Below are 26,682 nucleotides of genomic sequence, written 5' to 3'. Positions count from 1 at the left end.
ACTAGGTCTACAGGAAGTACTCAATAAATTATTTCCCATCCTTGCCCAGTTGATTTCTCTTTCCTCTGAACTCTTATTGCATTTGGTAAGTGCACAGTCAGAAGCCTGCTGCGTTCTAATTGTATCATGACTATTAGCATTTTCTCCTCAATTTAATTCCAAGGTCCCGGAGAGCAAAGATGACACTCCATATTTTATTATAACCCCTGACACTTAGTACTATGCAGGGCACACAGCAACCAAAGTTCTTTCTTATATATTACCTCAGTTAATTCCTACAATACCATCTGAGTTTAACCGACTAATATCATTCCCATTTGGTACTTGAAGAAACAGGTTCAGAAAAGGCTCATGACTTGCCCATAGTCACAGAGCCTATGTGGAAGACGGAGGCCCAGGTTTCCAGAATCTGTTACAGAAGACTGATGTCCAAAAAAACCACCCTCCCACTCTGAGAACTGCCCATCTCACTCCACTCCTCCCCACTCCACCTCCCATTCACACACTGGTGGGCCATGGCAGCCTGATTGCACCACACGACCCTGCCCCACTGGCTACTGTTGATTGGCTGATCAGAAGTAGACACATGACCCAAGCTGGGCCAATCAGATTCTACCTCCAACAGACTTCAAATTGGACAATAGTGACTCTAGTTAGTACAGGTCACTTGAACTAGGGACCCATAAATTCAGGAACTATGGGGCCACATGCACAGAGAAGCAGAAGAGGCAATCTTGTAAGAGAAGAATAAAGGAGGAAGGAATAAAGACCAGAAACTGCCTGGGTTCCTTACTTTTTCCCTGTCCTAAATCCCTGCCACTTTCTGGTCCTTCCTGAATCTTCCAAAATTGCTCAAATCTCGGGCAATAGCTCAGCAGCTTTTCAAATACTTCCCATTTTTGCTTAACTTGTTGAGTTTTCTACAACTAAAAGATTCTCAACTAGGATAGACTCAGTCCCAAGCAGAGAGTTAGTGGCTCTATACCAGTTGTCCTCAAATCGTGGTCCAAGGATCTTTGGGAGTCGCTGAGACCCTTTCAGGGAGTCTCTGATGTCAAAACTATTTTTGTAATAGTACCAAAGTGTTATCTGAAAGTTTTCACTCTCATCCTCCCACAAGTGCACAATGGCGTTTTCCAGGGGCTACACCGCACAATGATGTCATCAGTCTATGCGCTTGTGTACTCTTAAGTTTAACATTTTTCTGTTTGTTTCTAACATGGGACGTATCACTGGTTATGAGCCACCAGAACAACAGCTTTGGGGGCTCTCAGTAATTTTTGAGTAAAGAATCCCTGAGACCAAATAAATATTGAGAACTACTGTTCTACACTCTTGCTATTAAAGTGCAGTGCTCAGAGCAGCAGCACTGACATCATCTGCGATACTGCTAATTGAGCAAGATCTCAGTCGCCACCCACCAGACCTACGGCATCAGAATTTACGCTGGAACAATATCACCAGGTGCTTTATATGCACATTAAAGTTTGAGAAGCACTGGACTACACCATTCTGCATCATAAACACTTACTGATTGATCAACTGATTGATAACACTCACATGGATGACTCACAGGAATTTCATGAATTTTAAAGAGCTTTAATTGTTGGGCTAAAGTTACCATGGACTTATAGTAGGGCTTATTGTTGCATTAAAGCTACCAAAGACTAGGGCCAATTATTAATTGTTGGGCCTAAATTCCCTCTCAGGGAATCTCCATTGTCAAAGTCAGAGAGCTATTCCCTTTGCTTGTCCTCTCCTAATAATATATCACCTTTATTAAGCACTCAAAATCAGTTGTGAATTACTAACTCAATTTTCATGATGAAGAAACTGAGACCCACAGTACTTACATTATTTGGTCAAGGTCACAGGGGCTACATAATTGACCCAAACTCTAGTAAGTGGTAGAGCTAGGATTTGAACTCAGAGTTCAGACAAGGTAGAGACTGTTCTTGCCATCACTACCTCAGCCCTGACTTCTATGAACACACAGAGCATCTGGGGGTCTTGTTAGAGTGCAGACTCCAATTCAGCCCCATGGGGTGGAGTCTGGCATCTGCATTTCTAATGAGCCCCCAGGTGGCACTGATGCTGAAGCCCAGGGACCGCACACTGAGACAGCCTTAGACTGCATCTCAGTCCTGACAACAGAAACGGGAGTGACTGTCCTCCAGGCGCCAGCAGCGGCTTGAATACACATTAAAGGGTAGCCGCATTGAGGTTGTGCATGAAGCAGTCTCCACTCCTTATTCCAGCACAGGCAGGCTCACCTGTAACTTTTAGGTCCTTCCATGGTTCCCACCATGGGTGACACGTCCACCATGTTCCTGCACAATGTAGAGCCATTTGCCCCTCAGCCAGCATGGATGGGCCCAGAGCTAGCCTAGGCCCCATGTAGCTCCCTTGCTGTGTTCAGGCCTTTTCTCAGCTCCCAGAAAGCTCAAATAAGACTTTTTGTTCTTTTCCTATCATTAAACCATTCATTCAACAAACTGGCCAATGGCCACATGCTGGGCACTGGGCCATGCATGACCCAGTGGAAAAGTACAGACCTGTGTTCAAATCCTCACTTCTTCCTTACTGGGTTGGACAACCTTGAACAAGTTCTTAACCCCTCCAGAAGTAATAATACCAACTTATAGAAAAGAAAGAAGCAGTGCTGACCAAGAGAAATACAAAGGGGGTCACATGCCCTTTTAAATTTTCCAATGGCCAAATTTTTGAAAAGAGTGAAAAGAGAAAAAGATGAAATTAATTTTAGTAGTATATTTTATTTAACCCAATCTATCCAAAATATCTTTATTTCAGTATGTAATCAATATAAAATCATTAATGAAATGGTCACTGTTCTTTTTATACTATGTCTTCGAAATCTATGGCTTCCCTGGTAGCTCAATCGGTGAAGTATCTACCTGCAGTGAAGGAGACTCGGGTTTGATCCTTGGTCAGGCAGATCCCTTGGAGAAGGGAATGGCAACCCACTCCAGTATTCTTGCCTGGGAAATCCCACTGACAGAGGAGCCTGGCAGGCTACGGTCCATGGGGTCGCAAGAGTTGGACACGATTGAGCGACTAAACTACCACCTTCAAAATCTGGTGAATATTTTACATCTACATCATATTTCAATTTGCATGAGCAACATGTCAAGTGTTTGGTAGCCACAGGTGGCCAGTGGACAGTGAAGAAATACAGAATGCAGCATAAAGGACCTACCATCACTCTCAGTAAGGTAGTTCTTATTGTGAAGAGCCTTGTCATTGCCTGATGTATAGGAAGTATACAGTCAGTACAGATGACTGTTGCTGCTGCTTCTGATGGTGTTCTTACAGAGAAGACACCCAATTCATATTTGCTGACTGCAAGTTCAATGCCTAGATTTCAGGGAGTAGAGATATTAAAACAACCACTGTCTACCATCTACTAGAGTAAGTTTGCTTTGGGCTAAGAGAAGGGATGGAAACCGGCTTGCAGGCATACAGCAACTGGTTTCACAAAAGGCCCAGAAAGCCCACATTCTAAAGTCTTCTTTAACAATCATTCATTACTTTGTAACCCCCAATGAAGGCATGGGTCCAGGCAAATTTATCAGTGGCCACTAAAAAGACTAGGTAAAAACATGATGAGGCATGTTTTCTAAGGAGAGCTCTAGCTGACAACATCCAAATCCACTGATCAGTTTTACCACCACTGAAATCAGAACCAGTGGACAGCAGACGCCTCCAGATGTGAAGCAATAAGAAACACACATCACTCCTAGGAAAGAATCTAGCCCCACCAAAAAGGTATTTACATACACACACACGAATATCCACAATCTAATTGTCTCTCATCAAAACACTAGTTTTCAGGAAATAAAGAGGATCCAGGGACACATTAGATACCACCAGTCTGCCAACTCTAGAATATGAAAAATTCTACAAGACCAACCACCCAAGTTCTTCAACAAATAAATGGCATGGAGGTGAAAAAAAGTATGTATGTGACAGGGGATAGCAAGGAAGAAGTATGTTATAGAATGCAAAAGGCAAGTTTCAAACTGCCAAAGCCGATTTTGAGAAAATCAGGGGGAAATGATCAGGGACTGGATACCAGAATGGTGGTGGTGTAGTCACTAATTCATGTCCGACTCTTGTGATCCCACGGTCTGTAGCCTACCAGGCTCCTCTGTGCATGGAATTCTCCAGGCAAGAATACTGGAGTGGGCAGCCATTCCCTTCTCCAGGGGATCTTCCTGACCAGGAGTCAAACTCAGGTCTCTTGCATTGCAGGAAGATTCTTTACCGACTGAGCCACCAGGGAAGGTGGAGGATACTAGAATAGTTATTTTTATTAGGTATGATAATGATGCCTGTTAGAGATATACATTAAGATATGGCACAGGTTAAATGAAAAAAAACAAAACAAAACAAAACAAAACATCTAGGACTTGCATTGAAATAACCCATATACAAAAAAAAAAAAAAAAAAAACTACACAGAAAAAAACAAACTTACAAACCAGCCGAAAGTGGGAGCAAAGAAAAGATTAAACAAGAATGTCCAAGCATTGATCATGGAGGAAGCTGAGCTGTGGCATCAGCAGGTGGCCCTGTCCAGACTGAGAAATTCCAGCTCCTGTCCAGGTCAGAGCACCGTAGCTCAGAGTGGGCACTGCTGGGCAGCCTGCACCAGTCACCTAGGAACCTGCTTACAATACAGCCTTCCAGGCCCAACCCCGGACCTCCTAAATCACAACTTCTGGGAGTGGGTCCTGCAAATTTGCATTTCGATAGGCTCTCGCGGTGATTCTGATGTGTGCTCAGACTCAAGAGCCACAGGGAATAGAGAGCCTTGCCATAATCACCACTTGACCCAAGCCCAGAGGACATCTAGGACCAGCCTCTCATCCGGGGAAGGAGTTACCATCCGTGCAGAGCCTGAAGGAGCCAGACTGGCCTCAGAGCACTAATTCTCCAGACGGAAAGTGGCAGCCCCTCCCCACAACACCTGCTCCACCGGGTTATTTTCAGATACTCCTGCAGACCCCTGAAGATGACCACAGACAACCCCTCGGGCCTTGAGCGTGAGGACTCTGGAGGACCACCCCAAACGCCTGAGAGCGCCACTCACATTTGGCTCCCTCCCCCCAAGGGTCAGCCTCATATTTTTATTCCGTCCACCATGGATTTCCCATCTGCTATTCCTCAGGCTTCTGGCCTTTTCTTGCCGCATTCCAGGCCCACACACCTCCAAAACTCTTACCACAGCTGCCATCAGCTATGGCCCCGCCATGCTTTCCCAGTATGCTTCTGCTCTCTGCCTGGTGAAAGGTATGCCAAAGCAGTACCTGTGAGACTGGGACAGCCCTAGGGACAGGACACTTTCAGCCTTCTTCTACGACTGAGGAATGGGGCCGGCAGTCACACTCTCCTCATCTTCTACCCTCGCCCATACCTCACTCTCACCCTCCCCATCCCCTCGCTGTGCCCTCTGCCACTTCTCTCCCTCTGCTGCTGCTGCTGCTAAGTCGCTTCAGTCGTGCCCGACTCTGTGCAACCCCATAGACGGCAGCCTACCAGGCTCCCCCGTCCCTGGGATTCTCCAGGCAAGAACACTGGAGTGGGTTGCCATTTCCTTCTCCAATGCATAAAAGTGAAAAGTGAAAGTGAAGTCACTCAGTCGTGTCCGACTCTTCTCGACCCCATGGACTGCAGCCCACCAGGCTCCTCCATCCATGGGATTTTCCAGGCAAGAGTACTGGAGTGGGTTGCCATTGCCTTCTCCATCTCTCCCTCTAGCCAGCTCTAAACTCTGGAAGGTTACCACCTGGGACCAGAGCTCTTCTGGCGGTTTCCTCTCCGAGTGTTCTGTGAGGAAGACCATGGATACACTCTCTATCCAGCTGCAGCTGGGTTCTGAATCTGGGGTCCAGTTGTCTGACAGGCCCCCCACCTCCCTGATCTCTTCCCTCCCTCCTGGCATCCCCAGCTTACCCGTCCTCTGGTCCGATTCTTCCGCTTGGGAATATCCTCTTCTAAATCCTCTTCTTCATTCCCTTCTTCTACATTTTCATCATTTTCTAAAACCCTCTGAAATAAGAAGAACATAGAAGCATTGAGAAATGAAGCACAAAGGAGAAGATCCTCAGAGGGTAACGAGGAGGGGGTTGTGTTTTGTTGTTATTTTTAGCACAGTGAAGATGCTGCCGTGGCTCGGCCTCCAAAACACTGGCCAGGAGTTGGAGCTCCTGTGTACCGACTCTCTCTCCCAGACCCTTCCAGCCAAGTCCTCCCAGAATACCGACCTTTTCAACACTTTTTGCCCACAAAGTGTTTTCTAAAAAGAGAATACTCTAGTAAGGGTACTCTTCTATGTAGGCCCAAGATGTCTGGTCAAAACTTCAGTTCAGTTCAGTTACTCAGTCGTGTCCAACTCTTTGCGACCCCATGGACTGTAGCACTCCAGGCTTCCCTGTCTGTCACCAACTCCTGGAGCTTACTCAAACTCATGTCCATTGAGTTGGTCATGCCATCCAACCATCTCATCCTCTGTCCTCCCCTTCTCCTCCTGCCTTCAATCTTTCCCAGCATCAGGGTCTTTTCCTAAAGCTTACTTTAATGTAATTTTCCTTTTGTCCCTCAAGGGCCACCTCAAAGATATGAAAATACGTCTCTCCTTTCCCTGGCATTCTGGAATGCTGCCTAGTTTGACGAAAACAAGTAACTTCCTATCCATCTGACCAGAATTTGACATGCATGTGTTATTCCTCATCTCCCATTGTTATTTCTTTTAAGAGAATTGGATTGTCATTACAGCACTTGTAATAGAGCTTCAATTTAATTCTCTCTCTCCAACAGCCCTGCAAGTCATACTGCAGCAGAGAAGCCAACTTCCATCTTACAGGTAAACAAACTGAGGCTGAAAACAGTTTCGACTGCTCAAGATTATGTAGCAGAATCCACAACCAAAGCAAGGTCAGGTTCATCAGCTCAGTGTTTCCATTTCTCTCCTAGCTCTTGTGTCTGAGAATTCCAAGGCATATTATGATACTTCTTAGAGGACCTGAGCACCTCACTCACTTGGTGGGAGACAAGAAAATGGAAACCTGTATCTCCGGGTTTAAGGGAGGGATAAGAGACTATGGCAGAGGACCAGCCTCCCCTCCCCCAGGGTAGAAGTGGGATAAGGGGAAGGGGAGCCCATGGATTCCATGTCAGGGGTCCTAGGAGCTTCTTTGTAAGCTGATTGTGTGACCCTGGGAGAGTCATCATTGCTTCATGCCTCAGTTTCCCCAGTTACAAAATAGGAACTCATTCATTCAGTCAATCAACAGACATTTATCTAGGGCTGACTGCATGGTAGGAGCTGTCCTAGATCAGCCACAGTGTGGCTACAGACCTGGCCCCAGTGGACTCCCCAGCCTAATGCAGGGAAGACAGATTCAAACAGCATACATAATCATATAATTATAACTGCTATGAAAACAGTGGCAAACAAGTTCAAGGCGCTGTGAGAGGCTGTTAGAAAGAAACTTTACCTTATCTGAGGTCAGGTAGGGCTCACCTGGGGAAGTGAACAAAGGGTGTTGAGACGTAAAGGATGAACAGGGACTAACCTTGGGAACAAGGACCAAGGGCAGAAGAGAAGGGAAAGTATTCCAGGCAGAGGCATCAGCATGAGCAGAGGCCCAGAAGCAGGGAGGTGAGCACAGCTTGTCCAGGGAGCACGAGGAGGCCAGTGTGACCAGCGCTCAGCGGCTCAGGGAGACTGGCAAAAGACGATGCTGGAAAGGGGGGCAGCGCCAAGGTATACAGGACACCAGCATCCACCCATCCTGTGGTGATGGTGCGACAATCACACAAGCTATGAAAAGGCTTAGAAGGCAGCATGCACGGTACTGATTTCTAGTGTCACCATCACTGTTCAGGTGGCCTCCTGGGCCATGCCCTTGGCTTGCCCTCAATGCAGGAAGCCCAGGGGTGAATTTCCAGTGACCTTCTCCCACTGCCTTCTTGTCAGAGTGTTCCATTTCCATCACTGTGGTCAGGATATTGCTAATTAACCAAATCTCCCAAAGAACTCAAAACAGGTATAGTAAATCCGTCTCTGGCTTCTCTACCAGGTTCATATGGGAAACCATCAGCTGATAGCACTGAGGCTCTCTGAGCCAACCTTACACCTACAGAGCAGCAGCAGCAGCAACTGGACACAATCTCTGGCCCGCGGCTCCGGGATGCTGGTCTCGGCCCAGCGCAAGCAACCCAGCCTCTCTGCGCCTTGGCTTCCTGAACCATCAGGGGGAAGACCGGTGGGACAGTGACAAGTCAGGTGCTCTGCAGCCTTCAGTGAAAAGATGTAGCATAAATACAAGATGTGCTCTTGCTGTTTGTAGAGCCACCTTGCAAACTTTCTGGGTGTTGAAAGTCATTTAATCATGGTAAGTTCTGAGTGTCTTGACTTTAAAGGTCATTGCCTCTGGCATCTCAGTGCAATTCTGACTCCATTCGAATTTGTTTTATTATGAAGGTGTTTATTACCCACCATATAGACTCTGGGTTAGAAGGCAAAAGCTGGGGAGGGCAGTTGCACTTGTCCCCAGACACACTGCACAGTCTCAACATCTGGGAGGAAACTGACTTCTCCCTCCCTCTTCCCATCAGCCTCCCTGCATCTCTAGAACCTCTGGTCTGAGCTTCGGGCCTCACATGTGACAGCGGCATTTCCCGTGCTTCTGCGTTTCCTGCAACGTGGCCCTGACACCAGAAAGCACAGGAGGAGCCAGGAGCTCTTCACAAACAGAACTCGTATTCAGAGCTCAGGAAGCAGAGGGGGCATCCTGTACCAGGAGAGCAGGGCAGTTGTGTCCAGCTAGGGACGCAGCTCACCCCCCATGACATACCTACATTCCCTGGCCAAGGGTATTACTTGGAAAACAAACACATTTTCAAATAACTTTTCTCCCTGAGACTCTAAACAATGTTTACAGAGATGGTAATGATCATTTGTGATTGTGCTTTTTGGCTTTATTTAAAAAGGAGGAATTTTTTTATTTTTATTTTTTTGCATTTCAGAGGAATTCTTCTTTAAAGACTCCAGTATCACTGGTTGGAACAGTGCAAAATTCTCCTAGTTGATTTCCCTCCTTCCACTGCAGGCCCTGAATCCAGTCTCCTTTCCACACAGCAGCCAGACAGGTCTTCAGGAAACACAAATTCACTGCCCTGGTTAAAACCCCTCGAATGGATTGCTTTTTCATGTCCCATGAAATCATGAGTCTCTTCCAGGTCTGGCCCTGCCCGCCTCTCCAGCCCCATCCTGGGCCCTTCCCTCCCTGGCACCCTGCTCCAGCTGCACCAGCCTCTGTTTTTTTCAATGCAATGAGCTCAGATCTATCATGAGAACTTCAAGAGCACCATTCCTCCTCCCAGAAAGCCCTTCCACAGGTCCCTCGTTTTGCTGACACCTCCTCCTCCCACAGGACTGGGGGAGAGCCCTTGTCTGCCTTAGGACACCACCTAGAATCTGTCCCTCCTTTAGACGGAGCCTTGGCGCTCTGTTCTTTTCATGGCGCTTATCCTGAAAGGCAGCTGTTTGACTCATTTACTTGCTTTCCATCTATACGTCACACTAGAACACAAGCACGAGAGGTGGGGACAGGTCTCTCCTTGGTTTCCCTGTTTGCCCAGAACCCAGCACAATGCCTGCTCAGAGGAGGCCCTCAATAAATTTTGGTGGAATGAATGAAAGAAAAGAAAATGAACAAAACGGTTCCTTTGCCACATGCATACTTTATTTTAACAATCAAAGTCAATAAAAACATGTACACGCATCTGGCTTTTGGACCTGGTTTTGGCTTCTAGCACAGCAGATGGCAGCCCTGTGCTCTGCACACAGTAGGCTTTCAGTTTACAACAGGGATGAGGGCGATGGTGATGATTCAACAATGACAACCTGCACACTGGCCTGATGCTGCCCGAGAAGGACTCACACTCATCTCCAGCTCAAAAAGAAAGGGCTGCCTATCACTGGAGCATCAAGACTTCTGAGCAATGGCTCTGTCCCTCTCACTGACTTGGTCAAATTACACTAACTGTGCAAAAATACTCTTAACCGGCATTACAGATGGGACAGACAGTGACTTCAAAGACCTAAAAGTCCAAAAAATGGGGTATAATACATGAAGAGTAAAAAAAAGCAGAGGAAGAAAAAGAAAATACTAGGTGCTCTAAATGCCAGGGGTAAAAAGAGAACTAGGGGGTGGGTGTGATCAAGAAAGGCTTCACGGGGAAGGTGCTATTGGGGCCGAGCCTAATAGATGGGAGGAATTTGTACACGTGGCGATGGAAGAAAAGGCTCGCCAGATAAAGGGCACAGCATGACCAGAGGCACGGAGGGAAGAAGGCCGGAGAACAGAAGGAGTAAAGGAATCGTGGGAAATAAGCCTGAAAACTAGGTTAGGAGCCAAGAGAGGAGGCCCAAGAAGATCACACTCATCATTTTGCATTTATTTAGCAGGAAACAAAAGCGTGTTAGGCTGAGTTTTTTAAACAAGGGTATGGTACAAGCAGAGTTGCATTTGGGGGTGAAAGGTCAGCTATCAAAGCAGGACATGGAGAGGGGATGGACGGGGGATGGCAACTCACAGGAATCTGTTCACTCGTGCATCCACGCAATGAATATTTATTGTGCGTCTACTGCAGTCCATGGGGTCGCAGAGAGTCAGACACGACTGAGCGACTGAACTGAACGGAATTGAACTACTATGTGCCAGACGCTGTTTAGGCTTTGAGATACAAAAGAGGTGCAGACAAGACAGACAAGAGATTTCTGCCCTCGAAGAGTTTACATTCTGTTGGAAACAAAAACAGAAAACAAACAATAGGATAATAAATTAGTAAACTGTAAGTTATGTTAGATGATAAACCCTTGGGGGGGAAAGAAAAGGAAAGCAGAGTAAGAGAATGGGGACTGCTGGGGGCTGGGGAGGACACAGGATGTGGTATTACATTCAGCGGTCAGGCGAAACTTCACAGAGCAGAAGAGACAGGGGCTGAACTTGAAGAAGGTGAGGGTGAGAGCCGAGCAGACTTCTGGGAAGAGGACTTGGCAGGCAGAGGAAGCAGCCAGAGCACAGCCAGAGGTGCAGCGTGCCTGGTGTAAGAGTGAGTAGCGAAAGATCGGGGTGCCTGGAGCCCAGTGAGCCTGCAGAGGAAGCAGCGAGTCAGAGGGAGGGGACAGGACATGACTTTTACTCGGGAGAACAGGGGCCAGTGCAGGGCTCTGCACACAAGGAAGGCCCCCGTCAGTCATCAGCAGGGGCTACTCAGAAACCAACAGCAACAGTTCAGACAGGAGGTGCGAGAGCCTGGACCAGGGTAGCAGCAGGACATATGGGGAGAAGAGCTACTCTCTGGATTTGCGTTAAGGGAGCAGTGGATAGGACACCTGATGAACGCATACTGGGTGTGGGAGAAAGACAGGGTTGAAGATGACTCCAAGGTATGTCAGACAAATAAAGTTTTGCATCAATAAGGATCTGTAGTAGGGCTGTAACTCTGAGAAGCCATGCTGTGACGACCAATCAGAAGAGACTCGACCATCCAGTATTCTTGCCTGGAGAATTCAATGGACAGAGGAGCCTGGTGATTAATTGCTCAGGCTCTAGATAGAACAGAGCCTGTTCTCTTTTGGGGCTTCCCAGGTGGCGCTAGTGGTAAAGAACCGGTCTGCCAATGCAGAAGACTTAAGACACGGATTTGATTCCTGAGGCTGGAAGATCCCCTGGAGAAGGAAATGGCAGTTCACTCCAGTATTCTTGCCTGGAGAATCCCATGGACAGAGGAGCCTGGCGGGCCACAGTCCATAGGGTCTGCAAAGAGTCAGACACAACTGAAGCGACTTAGCACATATTTACCTGAAAGCAGGAATGGCAGAGGAGGCCACATTCATGGACTCATTCAATGCCTTTATTGTGACCTAACTCTGCTGGACTCATGCAAGGCCCCAAGGGTACAGTGGTGAACACGAAGGCCCCGTCCCCAACTGGACAGAATCCGCATGCTGGCGGTCCTTACAAAGCAGACCAAACATGTAACTGGTAGTCATTTAATTACCATGCTAATAAATTAATACATAAATATTAAATTGAATGCAAAATTAATAATAAAGATGTAATTTTATAGCCATATACATGTACAACATAAAACATCAAATTTTAATGCAAAGTATAAACGTGATTTAATTTTAATAATCTCATTATGCTTAATTATTAAACACTAGTATTTCATATTTGTATTAATATTATTACAATTTGCTGTGCCAACAATGGAGACTCAAGAAACATAAAGAAACAGAGTGCACCATTTTAAGGCTGCCTGGTGACCCTGCCTGGTGACAGCCTTAGCTGGGCTATGCACAGCGGTTGGTGGACGCACGGGGACAGGAGCCACCAACCCCGCCAGGCAGGGGGCGGCGTGACTTCTAAACTGGCCTTGAAGGAGCAGTGGCGGGCTGGGGAAGGACAAGGCAGCCAGTGAACTAGAGCGGAGGAGGATAGGGAGTGAGGCAGGGGTTGGGGGGGAGCTCCCTGGGAGGCTGGCTGCCGTCCACCCAAGCTTTCTGCTGCTGGCGCCCCGCCATGGTGAGGACTCGGTCAGTCTTGCTCATCACTGTGTCCCCAGGGCCTAGCACAGTGCCTGGCACACACAGGCTCCCAAACTCCATTTTGAGTGGATGAACGGGGAGACAGAGGCCAGCTTCCCAGCCACAGTGCCTCGGAGCAGTGGAGACGCGGTCCTGGCCCTGGAGAGGAGGCCCCAACTTGGGACTGCAGTTCTGGAGGCAGGGCGGTGATGCTCGGGCTCACCGCCTCCCCCGCTGGCCCCCGCTACCCCACAAGCACAGAAATACCTGTATTTCCTGGATGTTCTCCTCCTCCCTGGCGTCCACTTTCTTCTCCACCCCCTCACCGCGGAGCAGGGCTTCCAGGGTGGTGCTTTCTGAGGTGAACCCATCCTTCTTCAGGGGCAGCTCCACTTCTGAAAAATAGAAAGGCAGCGTCAGCCCACTCAGGACAGGAGGGACAGGAGGGGGGCAAGCAGGAGCCGCAGCATCTGAGAAGGACTTGAGGCGGCCTGCGTGCTCTCCCCCTGGTCGAACGCAAACACTGGAGTTGGGTCCGGCTTTTCCATCTCCAGTTCCCAGTCTCCTAGTCAGAGCCCAGCCCTGCCTGCTCCCTCAGAGACAGCGGAGGCTGGGTAGGAGGGGCACCTGATGGACACAGGGTCAGACGGGCAGGGTCTCTGTCCTGCTTCTGCCACTCTCCAACCCTGTGACTTTGGGCAAGGCTCTCAAGGACCACCCCCAGCCCTTTTTTGCACATCTACAAGTGAGGATGACAATGCCCAGCCCCCCCACCAGGCCATTTTGTGGAGCATAAATGTGTTCCTTCACATTGAAGCACTTTGAAAACTCTAAAGCGGTGCACCAGTGTTGGCCTCAAGTCTTATTATCCTCTCCCTCCATGCCAACTCTCATCTGTCAACTCCATGACCTCCCCGCGGCCATGCTGGCTGCCCAGCTCCAGTCTGCTCCGTGAAAAGCTATTTCAACCTCAGAGAGGCTGTTCTAATCAACTCACCGGGGAAGTAAAGGCCTCTGAAGCCCAAGGAAGAAACAGAATGAAAGAGCGGATGCCTAACAGGCCCCCAATCAGCAGCCAAGAGCTGCAGTGCCCGCACATCGGGCCGTGTGTTCTGAAGACATCAGAGTTTGATTGGCTTCCTGGGGCTGGAGGTCATGGGGTCACCTGAGCAGTGGCAACCAGAGCCAGCCCTGCCCATGAGAGAAACCAGAGAGAGACACTGAACCCCCTTTCTCGAGAAGTCCTCCCATCTCCTACCCAGAGGATGGGTGGAGGTCTTCTGGTCAGTTTTGTTGTCGTTGTTTCACTAAAAACAGAAACCTTAGGAACAGGTGATCGCACTCAGATTAACCACAAAATATCCTTCCAACCCTCTCTTTGGATCCTGTACCTCATACCCCCAGACCCTGCAATTAGACTCATGGTCCCAACCTTCTATCAGGAAAGATGGTGCAAGACCACAAGGGTGAGGTGCCCCAGAAAATGGTTGGGGGAACGAATGGCCCATCTGTATGGAGTCCAGTGTGGGGACTATTCACAGAAAAGTGGACAGGAATGAGGGGACAGGAATGGGGAAGCACCCAGGAGGAGTTAACAGTAGGGAGTTATGAGCATTGCTATTCCTGGAGGGACAGAGAGAGTGTGTTTGCAAGACCTAGAGAGAGCCTGGGCAAGCTCTTGTGTAGGAGTTCTGTGAGCCTGTGGGCCAGAGAACCCAGGCACACACGCCCAACCGCTCTCTCCTTCCCTGGTCTTCCTGCTCCATCCTTCCGTTGGCCAACCTCAACCGGAAGCCAAAGGTCAAGGGAACCTCACTGAGAAAGCCACTGAGGTCAACTTCCAGGGGCACAGGGCAGTGCAAAGAAGGACAAAAAGCAGATCTGGGGGAGCAAATGGAAAGAGTCAACACAACCAAGCCATGTTCCATTGGGCTTTGTATGGGTGTGCTCAGTCGCTCAGCCACGTCCAACTCTCTGTGACCCTGATGGACTATAGCCCGCCAGGCTCCTCTGTCCATGGGGATTCTCCAGGCAAGAATACTGGAGTGGGTTGCCATGCCCTCCTCCAGGGGATCTTCCCAACCCAGGGATGGAACCCAGGTCTCCCAAACTGCAGGCAGATTCTATACCATCTGAGCCACCAGGGAAGCCCTCGGGCTTTATTCTCCCTCAAATGAAACCCCACGTACCCCTTCTGTCTCTTCCACTAGAACCAAATGCAGGCTGACCAGCCCATAAGGAAGGGCACTCAGGCAGCCCATCAAAACTGAAGAAACTCACACGCACGTGTGATCAGACCCCAGGAGATGATGATGGGAAGGAGAAACAGTATCTAACATTGTGGAAAGGTAAGGTCTTTGGGATTTTTCTTACCAAAAAAGGCAAGCAGAGGGTTCACTTCTATCAAGAAGCACTACCACCAAGCCAACCGCCCCTGAAACTCATTCACCCATCTATTCATTCTGCAAACATTTACTGAGCACCTGCTATGTGACAACCACTGTGCTAGAACAGGTACACAGGCGATGAGCCAAATAATGACCAATCCAGCTTTTACATGGTTTACAATCTAAAAGGACAGACATTAAGTGCTAAATGAAGTGAAGTGAAGTAGCTTAGTCGTGTCCAACTCTTTGCGGCCCCATGGACTGTAGCCTACCAGGCTCCTCGGTCTATGGGATTTTCCAGGCAAGAGTACTGGAGTGGGTTGCCATTTCCTTCTCCAGGGATTCTTTCTGACCCAGGGATCGAACCCGGGTCTCCTGCATTGTAGGCAGACGCGTTACCGTCTGAGCTACCAGGAAAGTACAAAATAAATGTGCAAAGTGTCATGAGTGCTATGGAGGAAAACAACAGGGTAAAATGTGAAGGAAGAATATGGTGCTGGGGGCCGTGGGGGGTGGGGTATCTATTTAAGATCAAGGCTTCAGGGAAGGACTGTGTGATGAAGTTACATCTCAGTGTCAGAAAAATAGCCAACCGTCTGCCTTGATGAGTTCAAAGTGTGCAGCTCTAGAGCCTGCTCCAGTGACACATTAGTCTTTCTCCCAAGTCTTCCAAATGTCTAATCTCAAACAATTAAAATGTGTTGCCTCATGCCCTGTCCTCAGCCAAAAGAGAACAGCTGTTCACCATCCTTCAAACTTATAAGAATCATATATATATATATTTATATATATATACGAAGTTCATATTTTAGTATCCCCCTCAGCCTTCTCAACACTAAATAAATTCTATTTCCAGAACTGCACAGTATTTTACAGTTGAGAAGGCCTTACAGATCGTCTGCTTTAATTATCTCATTTTATAAACGAGTCACCCGAGGCTCAGAAAAGTTAAGTAACTTCACCAGGAGCCACTCAGCAGGACAAGAATGCAGCCAAATGATGTTTCCTAGACGCAGTAAAGACGGTGACGAGAGCCCCACTCATTGAATTAGCAGTAGTCTGCAGGCTCAGCCCCAACGAGCACTGATGTGTTTGTGCACACGCAGAATGCCTGGTGGTCGTGGTTTAGTCGCTAAGTCGTGTCCGACTCTTACAACCCCATGGACTGTAGCCTGCCGGGCTCCTCTGTCCATGGGATTCTCCAGGCAGGAATACTAGAGTGGGTTGCCATTTCCTTCTCCAGGGGATCTTCCTGACCCAGGGATTGAATCCGGGGCTCCTGCATTGCAGGCAGACTCTTTACCGACTGAACTACAAGGGAAGATAAAAACACAATCTACATGTGGCAGAATGCCTGGTAGGTAGTAAACACTCAAACTGTGTCAGCTGTTACTGCCGTGTATCACTTAATCCCCACCACCGCCCGAGAGGTGAGTACAGTTATCATCCCATTTCAAGATAAGGATGCTGCAGCTTAGGGAGACTTAGAACTTGCCCAGTATCAGAAAGCTGGTCAGGGGCAAAATCCCGCCTTATCCCCAATCTGCCTCAGAATCCATTCTTCTAATTGCTAGTCTGTATGAACTTCACCTTGCCTCGATCTGGTCCTTCCATGAAAAGTCTTTTTCCAAACCTTCGTGCATGTTCACTGCATTCCTAGACCCTCTCCACAGTTTTCATATTTCAAGATAAAAGGCAGACCTTTGCTGAGGCCGAGGGCAGAGCTGTGTCAAGGTCTTTGACTGTGTTCTATGTGAACATCTCTATGGGGTGTTCACTCAGCACAACAGTACTGAACTCACAGAATTTTTCATCGCTAGGAAACTTTCTCTTCCTCCTCCCCCTGCTCCTTCTTCCTCCCCCACTAACTATTCCTCCATCCTGCTTTCTGATCACTCAATCCACCCTCTTGGTCTTCTGGTCCTGGCGCTCTGAGATGGGCACAAGGTCAGAAGCAAGAGGGAGAAGAGAAGCAAAATGGGAAGAGTTGAATGGGCTCTCCTACATTTGAAGAGCTAGAAGCGACCCCCCAACAGCATCCAGAGTCCAATCACTTCATGAGAAATGTGGGGCCCAGAAAGACATAGAGACCTTCCCAGGGTCACAGAGAAATTTTCCAAAGTACTTAATCGGCTCATAGATGTTCTGCTTTCAGAAACCCTGAAGTCAATCCCTGGCCCTGCTATGTTTTAGCCAAAGGACCGCAGGCTGGTTACTTCAACCTCTAAGTCTCTTTTTCCTTATATGTTAAATGGAAATTATCATAGTATCTATTTCATAGTATTAGCATGAGAATTAAATGTGGTAGCATACCCCATAAAGAAACTCTGAAAAGATCCCCACAAAAACTAGTGTGTGAAAGAGTGGGGAAGAGAGGCTATCAATTTTTTTCCTCACCCTTTTCCTATTTAAAACTTAAGATTCACACTTAGATCATACATGTAAACAGCCTGGGGTGTTTTAAGTGTCTTACAAATGCTATATGTTATTATCATTGAAGTTTGAATGATTCTGACTTAATGGCACAGCAACACTGTCAAACAGAAATATAATGCAAGCCATTCATGTAATTTTAAATTTTCTAGTAGCCACATTTATAAAAGCAAAGGGCAATAGGTACAATTAGTCTTAAAATACATTTTATCTAACCCAATATATCCAAAACATTATCACTTCAACGTGTAATCCATATTTTTAAATTACCATGATATTTTACATTATTTCACTCACATTAAATCTTGGAAATCTAGTGTGCATTTTACAGTTTCAGCACAACTCAATACAGACTAGCCACGTTTCAAGTGTCCCATGGCCACACGTGACTGGTGGTTACCCTATGAAACACTACAGGTTTATAGCATTAAAAGCAACATTTGCTAAAATTTGGCTTCTCAAAACTGGGAGGACATTTTAAATACAGTTCTTAGCATTGTCTACCTGATACCCATCTGAGAGCCATTCCCAAACAGCATTCTAGCTGACCCCTGGCAAACATGGTTTCAAAGCACTCTGGGTAAGGCCTGCAAGGTCAGAGTGACCGGCTAGACAGTGCCCTCCCCATAAGGCAGCAGAAGGTACACTCCCGGCCTCTGGACCACAGGAGGTCCCAGCATGAAGGCGAAATAAAGTAACAGGTCCAAGCTCCTGCACAATGCATGTCCTAGACACGCTCCCTACGAAGCCCGTAGGGACATCATTGATTCAGTTTTATTCTAATACAGTTCATCTGGATATAGGGTTTAATAATTTTTAAAAAGCATATTCATTTTGATCCTCAAGCAAATTTGGGGACCACATAACCTGACAGGAGCCATCAAACACTTAACATTAAAAGAAAATGGTCTAAAACACACACACATAATTCATCTTTAAATTAGCCTGATTTTATACACATGGATATAAACCCACGGATCGTTACTCTCTCCAGAGCGGCAGCAGCTGTCACCCAAGCCAGCCGCCTCTCCGGGCCCCCATAGGCAGCTTTGCCTCCACTTCTAATTGGGAACAGAGATACTCCTTGGGTGACTTCCAGCACGATCCATCACACCAGAGACAGCTTCTGTGCAAACCGAAGCAAATCGGTTTCCAAATAAGAAAAAACCTCTTAGACAAACAAGGATTGAAGCATAGAAGTCTTTTTAAAAAAGAAAAAGAAAGAAAAGCACAAATAAAAGCAAAACAAAACAAAAAAAATCACCAGTGAAGAGCAGTGACTTCTCTCCAGGGCTGTGGATGGACCAGGCATCCTCTCGGGTAAAGATCAAAGCCACAGACTTTTGACATAGGTGCCCCAAGCCTGCCACCCAATGCACCAAATGCAAGGCTTCCACTGGGTTGTTGGAGCCACTGAGCTCATTAACAGGATGCAGGCAAGACGAACCCGAAAGTGCAACATGGGAGTACAGTGAGTAATTAAATCCCAGGTCATTTAAAAATGCTAACGCTCAGATGTCACGGACTCATGGAGCCTCCGACTCCTCGTGCATTTTTTTTTGGCTCAGGATGGAGGACTGGGAACCTCCAAGTCATATATGGATTATAATAAAATATGCCATATAAAAAAACAGATTAAGACAGTTCTTCTTTGGGGAAATATACAAAGAGGGGAGCTGTCTGTTAGCTGTCGAGTTTGCAAGAGATACCATCTTTGGGGAGGCTGTGCTCTGCCGACAGACAGGCTGCCCCAAGGGAAATCGTGGTGAAACACCCCGACAAGCCACATCCATCCGTCCATCCATCACGGGCTCTCTCTGACGCAGGAGCCTGGAGATAGAGCCATGGTGCAAAGGAGGGAGAAATCCCACAGACAATGGCAGACAGTCCTCCTGCTGCATCATGAGTGCTCAGATTTTTTTTTCCCTCACCTGACTCGTTTCTTTAAAAAATACAAACATGCAGTCTTCTATTCTGGTTGCTTATTATTTTGAGGAGTTAAGGTCATCACATTTCCTTGGATTTATACAAGGAGCAAAATGCTTAAGAGTCATTATTTCATTTATGCCCACCAGACTCTCAGGCTCACAGGGAAGGAGGAGGAGGGGATTGCTATCACTCACCCCACGGGGGAGGAGACTGGAGGGGACTGAAGCCCTGATTTCCTGAGATGGTGGCGGGCCCCCGGAATCCATCTGCTCATTCCTTAGGGGTGCCATTTTCTTGGCTACATTTGACTCCCTGCTTTGTGATTCATAAAGCTCAAAATAGATGAGGTTCACAATGAGGACCCATCACCCAGGCTGCACCCTGCAGGTCCTTGTTACCACTTGTTTTAGAAGCCCAGGATATCCACACCACAGGAGGACTGATCATGCCCCCCAGAAGGCCTGTGGCGCCCACCCTCTGCTCTGCCAACTCCCTCACCCCTTGCCAACATGCAAGGATGAGCCCCTGGAAGCAGCACCCAGAGGTTGGCACCACAGATAAGCAATCTCCCACCTCTGAGACACAGGAAAACACCCACGCTGTTGAAGGAAGCTCACCACTTTGCTGGTTAGTGGACCAACCAAGTTGATAGAACTTAGCGGGAAGGTGCGGAGAAGGCAATGGCACCCCACTCCAGTACTCTTGCCTGGACAATCCCATGGACAGAGGAGCCTGGTGGGCTGAAGTCCATGGGGTCACTGAGTCGGGCACGACTGAGCAACTTCACTTTCATGCATTGGAGAAGGAAATGGCTACCCACTCTGGTATTCTTGGCCTGGAGAATCCCAGGGACGGGGAGCCTGATGGGCTGCCGTATATGGGGTCGCATAGAGTCGGACACGACTGAAGTGACTTAGCAGCAGCAGCAGCAGTAGGAAGGTGAGGGAGGGGAAGGACAGCAGGACTGGATGGAGTGATGAAATGGTTCAAGGGAATACGGATCACTGGAAGGTGCAAGAATACCGATCACTGTCTGGGGTGAAATCTCAGGTCTCGTACCCTCACAGCACACTTGGCCTTGCTCTCCTCATCTGCAGAACACAGTCCACTTCCCAGTGTTGTTATGGGGCCAGATGAGATCACAGACATAGAGGGTCTGCACAGGGAGATGCTCGGTTCATGAGAGCCCCTCTTTTTCACCTCCTAAAGTCTTCCTCTCCTTGCACTTATAAGCAAAACTCCTCCCCTTCTAACACACTCAGACCATCAGATGTGGTGAGACACAGCTACCCCCACCTGGACATGGGCCCAGGGGGAGTGGACGCAAAGAAGCCAAGTATGGAGCAGAGGACAGAGGAGGCTGAGGGTGGGACTCGGCTCGGAGCTGAGATGCTGCTCCAATTTTGGGGTGGAGTGCAAAAGGGGGATGCGTCCAGAAGATTTGGAGGTCACAGCAGAACCACATGGACGAGACTGTGGTTCACTTGACAAGTAATTATTGAGCATTTACTGTGTACCAGGCTCTGTTCTAGGTGCTGAGGACACAGCTATGAACAAGAGACAGAGATTCTTGCCCTCATAGAAGTTATATTCTAGTGGCATAGAAACAAGACAGAAAATAAACAAGCAAGACCCATAGAATGGCAGATAGTAATCATCGTTTTGGAGATAAACAAAGAGGGGGTGGGGGGGACAGCGATAGGGGAATCTGGAACATCAGGAGTGATAGGAGGGTGGGTCCACATTTACATGTGGTCTGGAAAGCACTAACCTGAAGGAGCAGGGAGGGGGCCACACTGCTCATAGGGAAAGGATGTTGTAGGCAAAGGAGCTAGCACAAAAAGGCTCTGAATCTGGGGTCTGTCTGCCCAGAGCACAGTGAGCCAGGGGGGAGAGCAGGAGCCGTTCAGAGAGTGCTGGGGCCTTGAAGGGCTGTGTAGGCCTCTGCAAGAATGCTTACTCCCTTGGACTGCAAGGAGATCAAACCAATCAATCCTAAAGGAAATCAACCCTGAATATTCATTGGAAGGACTGACGCTGAAGCGCCAGTACTTTGGCCACCTGATGCGAAGAGCCGACTCATTGGAAATGACTCTGATGCTGGGAAAGATTGAAGGCAGGAAGAGAAGGGGAAGACAGAGGATAAGATGGTTGGATGGCATCACTGAGTCAATGGACATGAGTTTGAGCAAACTCCAGGAGAGAGTGAAAGACAGGGAAGCCTGGCATGCTGCAGTCCATGGCATCACAAAGAGTCAGACACGACTGAGCAACTGAACAACAGATTCTGAAGACACCGGCAGTTTCGAGCAAAGGGTGACAATATGATGTATATGTCTCAATAGGAACATTCTGAAATTAACTGAAGGAAGGTAGATGTGAGGGGACCACCAATGAGCCAGTGTTTAGGAAAGGGCCCTGTCCTCATGATGCCTACATCTGGTGGCTAGATACATCCAGAGGGCAGTCCCCTGACCCCTGAGCAGGGAACATCCCCACACAGTGAATCAGGATAGAGGCTAGGTGTGGAGAATGGGTGCCCAGTGCCAAGGGGCAAAGGAATGAAGCCACACCAAGGCGAGTCCACAGAGGAGAGGTTCTCGGAGAAGGCAGATTGGCCTAGGCCAAGGGCAGGAGAAAAGACCCAGCCAGTCAGGCCCAGCCTAGCACCATGGGATGACAGGTGTTTGTAAAACAGAGAGGAAGCCTTCCAAGTTTATCTCTGTGCTCCCTGCAGCGGATGCCAGAGGACCGAGTCCTGGGACACAGGGGTGAACTTGGGCAAGCTGTGGTTCTGGGAAAGGCAGATCCCATAACCAGATGCCAGGTCTTCTCAGGACAGAAGGTGCTAGCCTTGGGCTTTTAAAGACTATAAGGCAGAATGTGTTCCCATTCTGGCCACATGGCACACACTCTGCCAGCTGGGCGGTGAGCTGCCTGCAGTGAGCACGCACTGGGGACAGGAACAGCATCAGCTGAGGTCCCCTCAGCCCACCCAGCAGCGCTACATGGGGGTGGCATCAGCGGTGCCTCTTCACATCTGCCGAGCCCTCCAGCCCTACCTTCCAGCGGGACTCTTAGAAAAATCCCAGCAAACAAGCAGAGCAGCTCCCACGATACACATTTCACAGATGGAGAATCAAGGCCAGAGTGGTTAGGTGACAGCTCAAAATCACACAGCCAGGAGTGGAAGGATCGGTACTTGAATGCTGGTCTTGTGATTCCTGTTGGAGGCCTTTTCTCCTGCAGAGCACAGCTGTTCGACATACTGAAGGCCCCTCTGTGAGCTCAAACCAAAGACAGGCAAGATGGTAAAGCCGGGACAGAACCTCCCCACCACTGCCCAGGCCAGTCTGGGCAGTGGACGGGAAGGCCAGGTCAGCTCTAAAGGCTCCCCTTCACCCGCTCGAGCTCCCTCCTCTGTGCAAGGGGCATGATGAGAACCAAGCCACATTCTTCAAGCTCAAGATCAGAGACCAGGAGGCCCTTTTCTTTCCTTCATCCTTTTAATAAATCTTTGCTGTTCACCTACTATGTGCCAAGTCAGGTACTGGGTGTTGGGGATACAGATGAAGTACTGAATGGGCCTCTGAACTCAAACCGTGCACCTTCCAGGAGGGAGAGATACAAGAGCACAGGCCCTGGTGTAACAGGGCGACAGTCTCACAAGCTGTGTTCTAAACGTGGGACCGCCAAGCCCAACTGCAAAATCCAGTCGTGCAATCCCTGCAGCCACTATGCACACAGCCCGGCCGACTCCCAGCGGCTGCCCAATTCCTGGGCCAGCCCCGGCTCCCAGAGCCCTACAGGTCAGTGCCAGAGTCCCAGGCCCCTTTCCCCAAACCTGGCGCCTGTCCCCAGGCTACCAGGAGGGCACGAAGCGGGGGCTGGAGGGGCCTGCCCACCTCTCTCCGGCTCACGAGGCCAACAAGAGCTGAAGAAGCTGCTGTTGCCGGCCTCCAGAATGGATGGCTGCAGCTCTTGACACTGCAGGAAAGAGATAAATGACTGGTCATTTCCCCCGATGCACTTGAAGGCATCCATTCTCTCGGCCGTACCACGCTCAGGCAACCCCCCGCACAGGGACAGATAAGCACTGACAGATGGGGTGGGGAGCCCAGCGTCCTTTCCCCTGCGGAAGGACACAGCCGGACCTCTCTGCAGACCGGGAGAAGGTCACGCTGTCCGTTGGCTCACACCTGGCTGGGGGCTCTACGGGTCCTTCCCCTGCATGCCCCCATCTCGCCCACCGCCCTCCCACCCTCCACCGGCTCATCCCTGTGAGGAGGAGAGGGGGAGGTGGGGGTGGGGTGGGGGGCCAGAGGGAGCCAGCTGACAGGCTCATCAATCTCAGGCTACATGCTTGGCACATCGGCGTTCCGTAAGTTGTTCCCGGGCTGGGAGGGTGCCGGAGGAGTCGGAGGGACTGTCTCGAGGAGAAGAGAAATCGAGCCGAACATCAGAGAGCAAATGGTGGAAGAAGCCCGGAGACTATTAAAATGTGGGCCATGTACAAAAGCAGTAGGGAACTAATTAAGATGCAGGATTTTCAAAAGCTGGGGAAGTTGGCCACGGCCCGCTCCCATCTGTAGAGTTCTGGCAGTTCGGTGCGGCAGGGACAGCACCCCAGGCGGGCGAAGCAGGCTGCTCCATCACTGCCCCCGCAGGCAGGACTCAGGCCTGGACTGTCCCCTTAGGAGGCACCCCCACGAGGGTCCCTGAGACTTGCTTGGTGGCCGGCTGTGGCACACACTGCTTTGGGCCGTACCTTCAACTACCATCCCCCAAGGGTCTCTGCCGGACCATTCATGTTCCCTCAATAACATGTGGGGGAGGTGGTGATTATCCTGGTCAATCATGCCCAGTCATTGAACAGCAGCCAAAAAAAAAAAAAAACCCCAAGAGAAAGAACCAGAACCCTATTCCTGGCTGCCTTCCTTCCCATCACCCTTGGAATCTGCAAGAGATATGCTGGTCCCCAAGGGTCCTGGAGCAGAAGGAGACTGGCCTCGGGTACATTCCAGGAGCCCTACTGAGACCCCAGGGTGGATGTGCCTGTTGAGTCCCAGAGCAACATGGCGCCAGTTCCAACAGGTTCCCCACAGGTTCCTTTCCTTGGCTTCACCACAGGTGCCCCTTGGGAAATTCACTGCCTAATTCCTTGCCACAGTGTCCCAACCTCTAAAACAAAGCCTGTCCTAGACCACGAGGACCTAAAGGTCTGGAACGAGAAGATGCTAAACTGATCTAAGCAAACTATCTGAGCATTTAACCCAGAAGGACACAAGTTTGCTCCCAGCCCTTTTTCCTTATTCAAAAATAAAGTGAAGTTAAAGGCTCTTTCTCAATCAGCTGGCTTTTGCCCAACATCTGCCCCACTCTTCAGGGCCTTCTGATGGATATTTACTATCCACCTTTCTCTCTTGCCAGCTCAGCTTCCCCTTTGCAAGGACAGAGCTCCATTCCTGGGGGCCATGGTCCAGGGGAGGCCCCTCCCCGGCACCAGGCCCCTGCCTGTCTTCACATTGCCTGAACTGCGATGGCTGCGCCATTACACACCTTGCATTTGCCCCTGCAGCCAAACGCAAGATGCAGAGAACACTGAACTCCATTGTCAGTCAGCGGAGAGAAATAATGCTGTGTGTGTTGTCCTTCAGACGCCCAGGCAAGTAGGAGGTTGCAAGATGTTTATTCAAGACTGATTGGAGGGATGATGCTAGGCGTGAGAAACACATAGGTCCAGGGACGCTGAGAATGCTTTCAAATTCCAAAGAGTTCGCCCCAGCTCTCAGCCTCATTCCACCCCCACACAGACACATTTTTATTTTCAGCAAGTAGTAAAGAAACATGGGCAGGATGGCATATTCACAGTGAGGGAGATGGGAAGAGGACAGCAGGCCTGGGGAGTACTCCATCAGCATATAATTTAGCCCAAGAACAAATGACTTCACAGCAGCCACCATCGGCTCCCAACTCCCCACTCCCCACCCTGCGATGTCACGGATGAGCTTTGGGCTGTGTGGGGCTGAACCAGAAGTGGATGGTTCTGCAACCCTGGCTGAGATCTGCTCCGAAGTCCCTCAAATTTCCTGGGTGGATCCCCCGCCCCTTATCCTGACCTGGTTTCCTGACAAAACTCTTAGCTCTGAAGACCTGGGGCCAAGGACAACTCTAAGCCACATTCCACCTTGGCCTTTTTTTTTTTAGCTGAAAGCTGCCCACCGCTGGCTGGACTCAGGCAGGATCACAAAGGAAGACAGGAGGGACAATCCGGGTGCTGGCATGATAAATTGCTTGTGGCAGCTCCTTACCAGTCATGGAAAGGTCTGAGATGGAAGGAAACTCATGCTTTGAGACAATTCCACTCCAGGCCAATGCCCCATCTCTCACAAATCAGGGGAACTCTTTGTCTCTCTCTCCCCAGAGGACTCGACAGGCTGATGGTGGAGCCCAAGGAGGCTCCAAGAATCACAGACATAACTGCATCCCTAGAGCCTGTCGAGCGGAACTCAGGAGAACCCACACCAGGAGGCTGGGAGGGAAGACAGAGGAAAGGATGGGCAGCCATGGGGACTGGGTGGCGGAAGAGTGCCAAGGGTGGTTGGGTCACTCATTCCTTTTTTTCCAACATAAACTCAATCTTCCAGTTTCCACAAATTTAAAGAGATTCAGCCCAGAATGGACAAATTGATTATCAGTTTTCACCAAGGTTTGCCCAAAGAGGATTATACATAATGTTGGGCAATTTGCTTTTTTCTTTCCACTAAACAATATAGCTTGGATGTCTTTCCATTTTTTTCTCCTACTCATTCTCTTAAAGGACAAAATACTATTCTATTTTACGAATGTATTCTATGGTTAACTAGTCCCCTGCCAAAAGACCTACTAGTTGCTTCTATTCTCTGTTTGCTGCTGCTGTTACAAACAATGCCACAATGGACAACCTTACCCACTGGGAGTCCATATTTATTTATAAGATAAAATTCTCTAGCCACAGAATTTGTAGGTCAAAGGGCAGGTGATTTTTAAATACTGACAGGCACTTCGCATGAACCTTCAGACAGGTTAGACTCAGCTCCACTTCTGCGTGTAAAAGAGAGCAGATCCCTAGCTCCTCATCTGTTCCCTTCAACTGCCCCCCATTCCCAGGGAGGTCTGCCTCCATCCACCCAGTTGACTGCCTCCACCTACTAGAAATTTGCAGCAAATTCCCCCAGGAACTCTGGGTTCAGTGGTTCTACCCTGAGTCACACTCGAAAGTACAGACCAAAAAAAAAAAAAAAAAAAAAAAAACCCAGCTCTCTTTGAG

General features: G+C 49.0%; 1 protein-coding gene across 1 annotated transcript in view; it reads right to left on the bottom strand.

Annotated features, from left to right (window-relative positions):
* Positions 1 to 26,682, bottom strand: part of DPF3 (double PHD fingers 3) — a 272,635-nt gene that overhangs the window by 115,785 nt on the left and 130,168 nt on the right. The window contains exons 4-5 of the mRNA XM_070377597.1: positions 12,892 to 13,019; positions 5,976 to 6,071 (exon numbers count right to left, since the gene is read on the bottom strand). Of these exons, the coding sequence (XP_070233698.1) occupies positions 5,976 to 6,071; positions 12,892 to 13,019 (224 nt within the window). The remainder of the gene's footprint in view (positions 1 to 5,975; positions 6,072 to 12,891; positions 13,020 to 26,682) is intronic.

The sequence above is a fragment of the Bos mutus genome, chromosome 10 (assembly GCF_027580195.1).
Source record: "Bos mutus isolate GX-2022 chromosome 10, NWIPB_WYAK_1.1, whole genome shotgun sequence".
In the NCBI taxonomy this organism is placed as follows: Eukaryota; Metazoa; Chordata; class Mammalia; order Artiodactyla; family Bovidae; genus Bos; species Bos mutus.
Note: the sequence above shows the minus strand (reverse complement) of the source record. Positions and strands in the feature narration are given on the sequence as shown.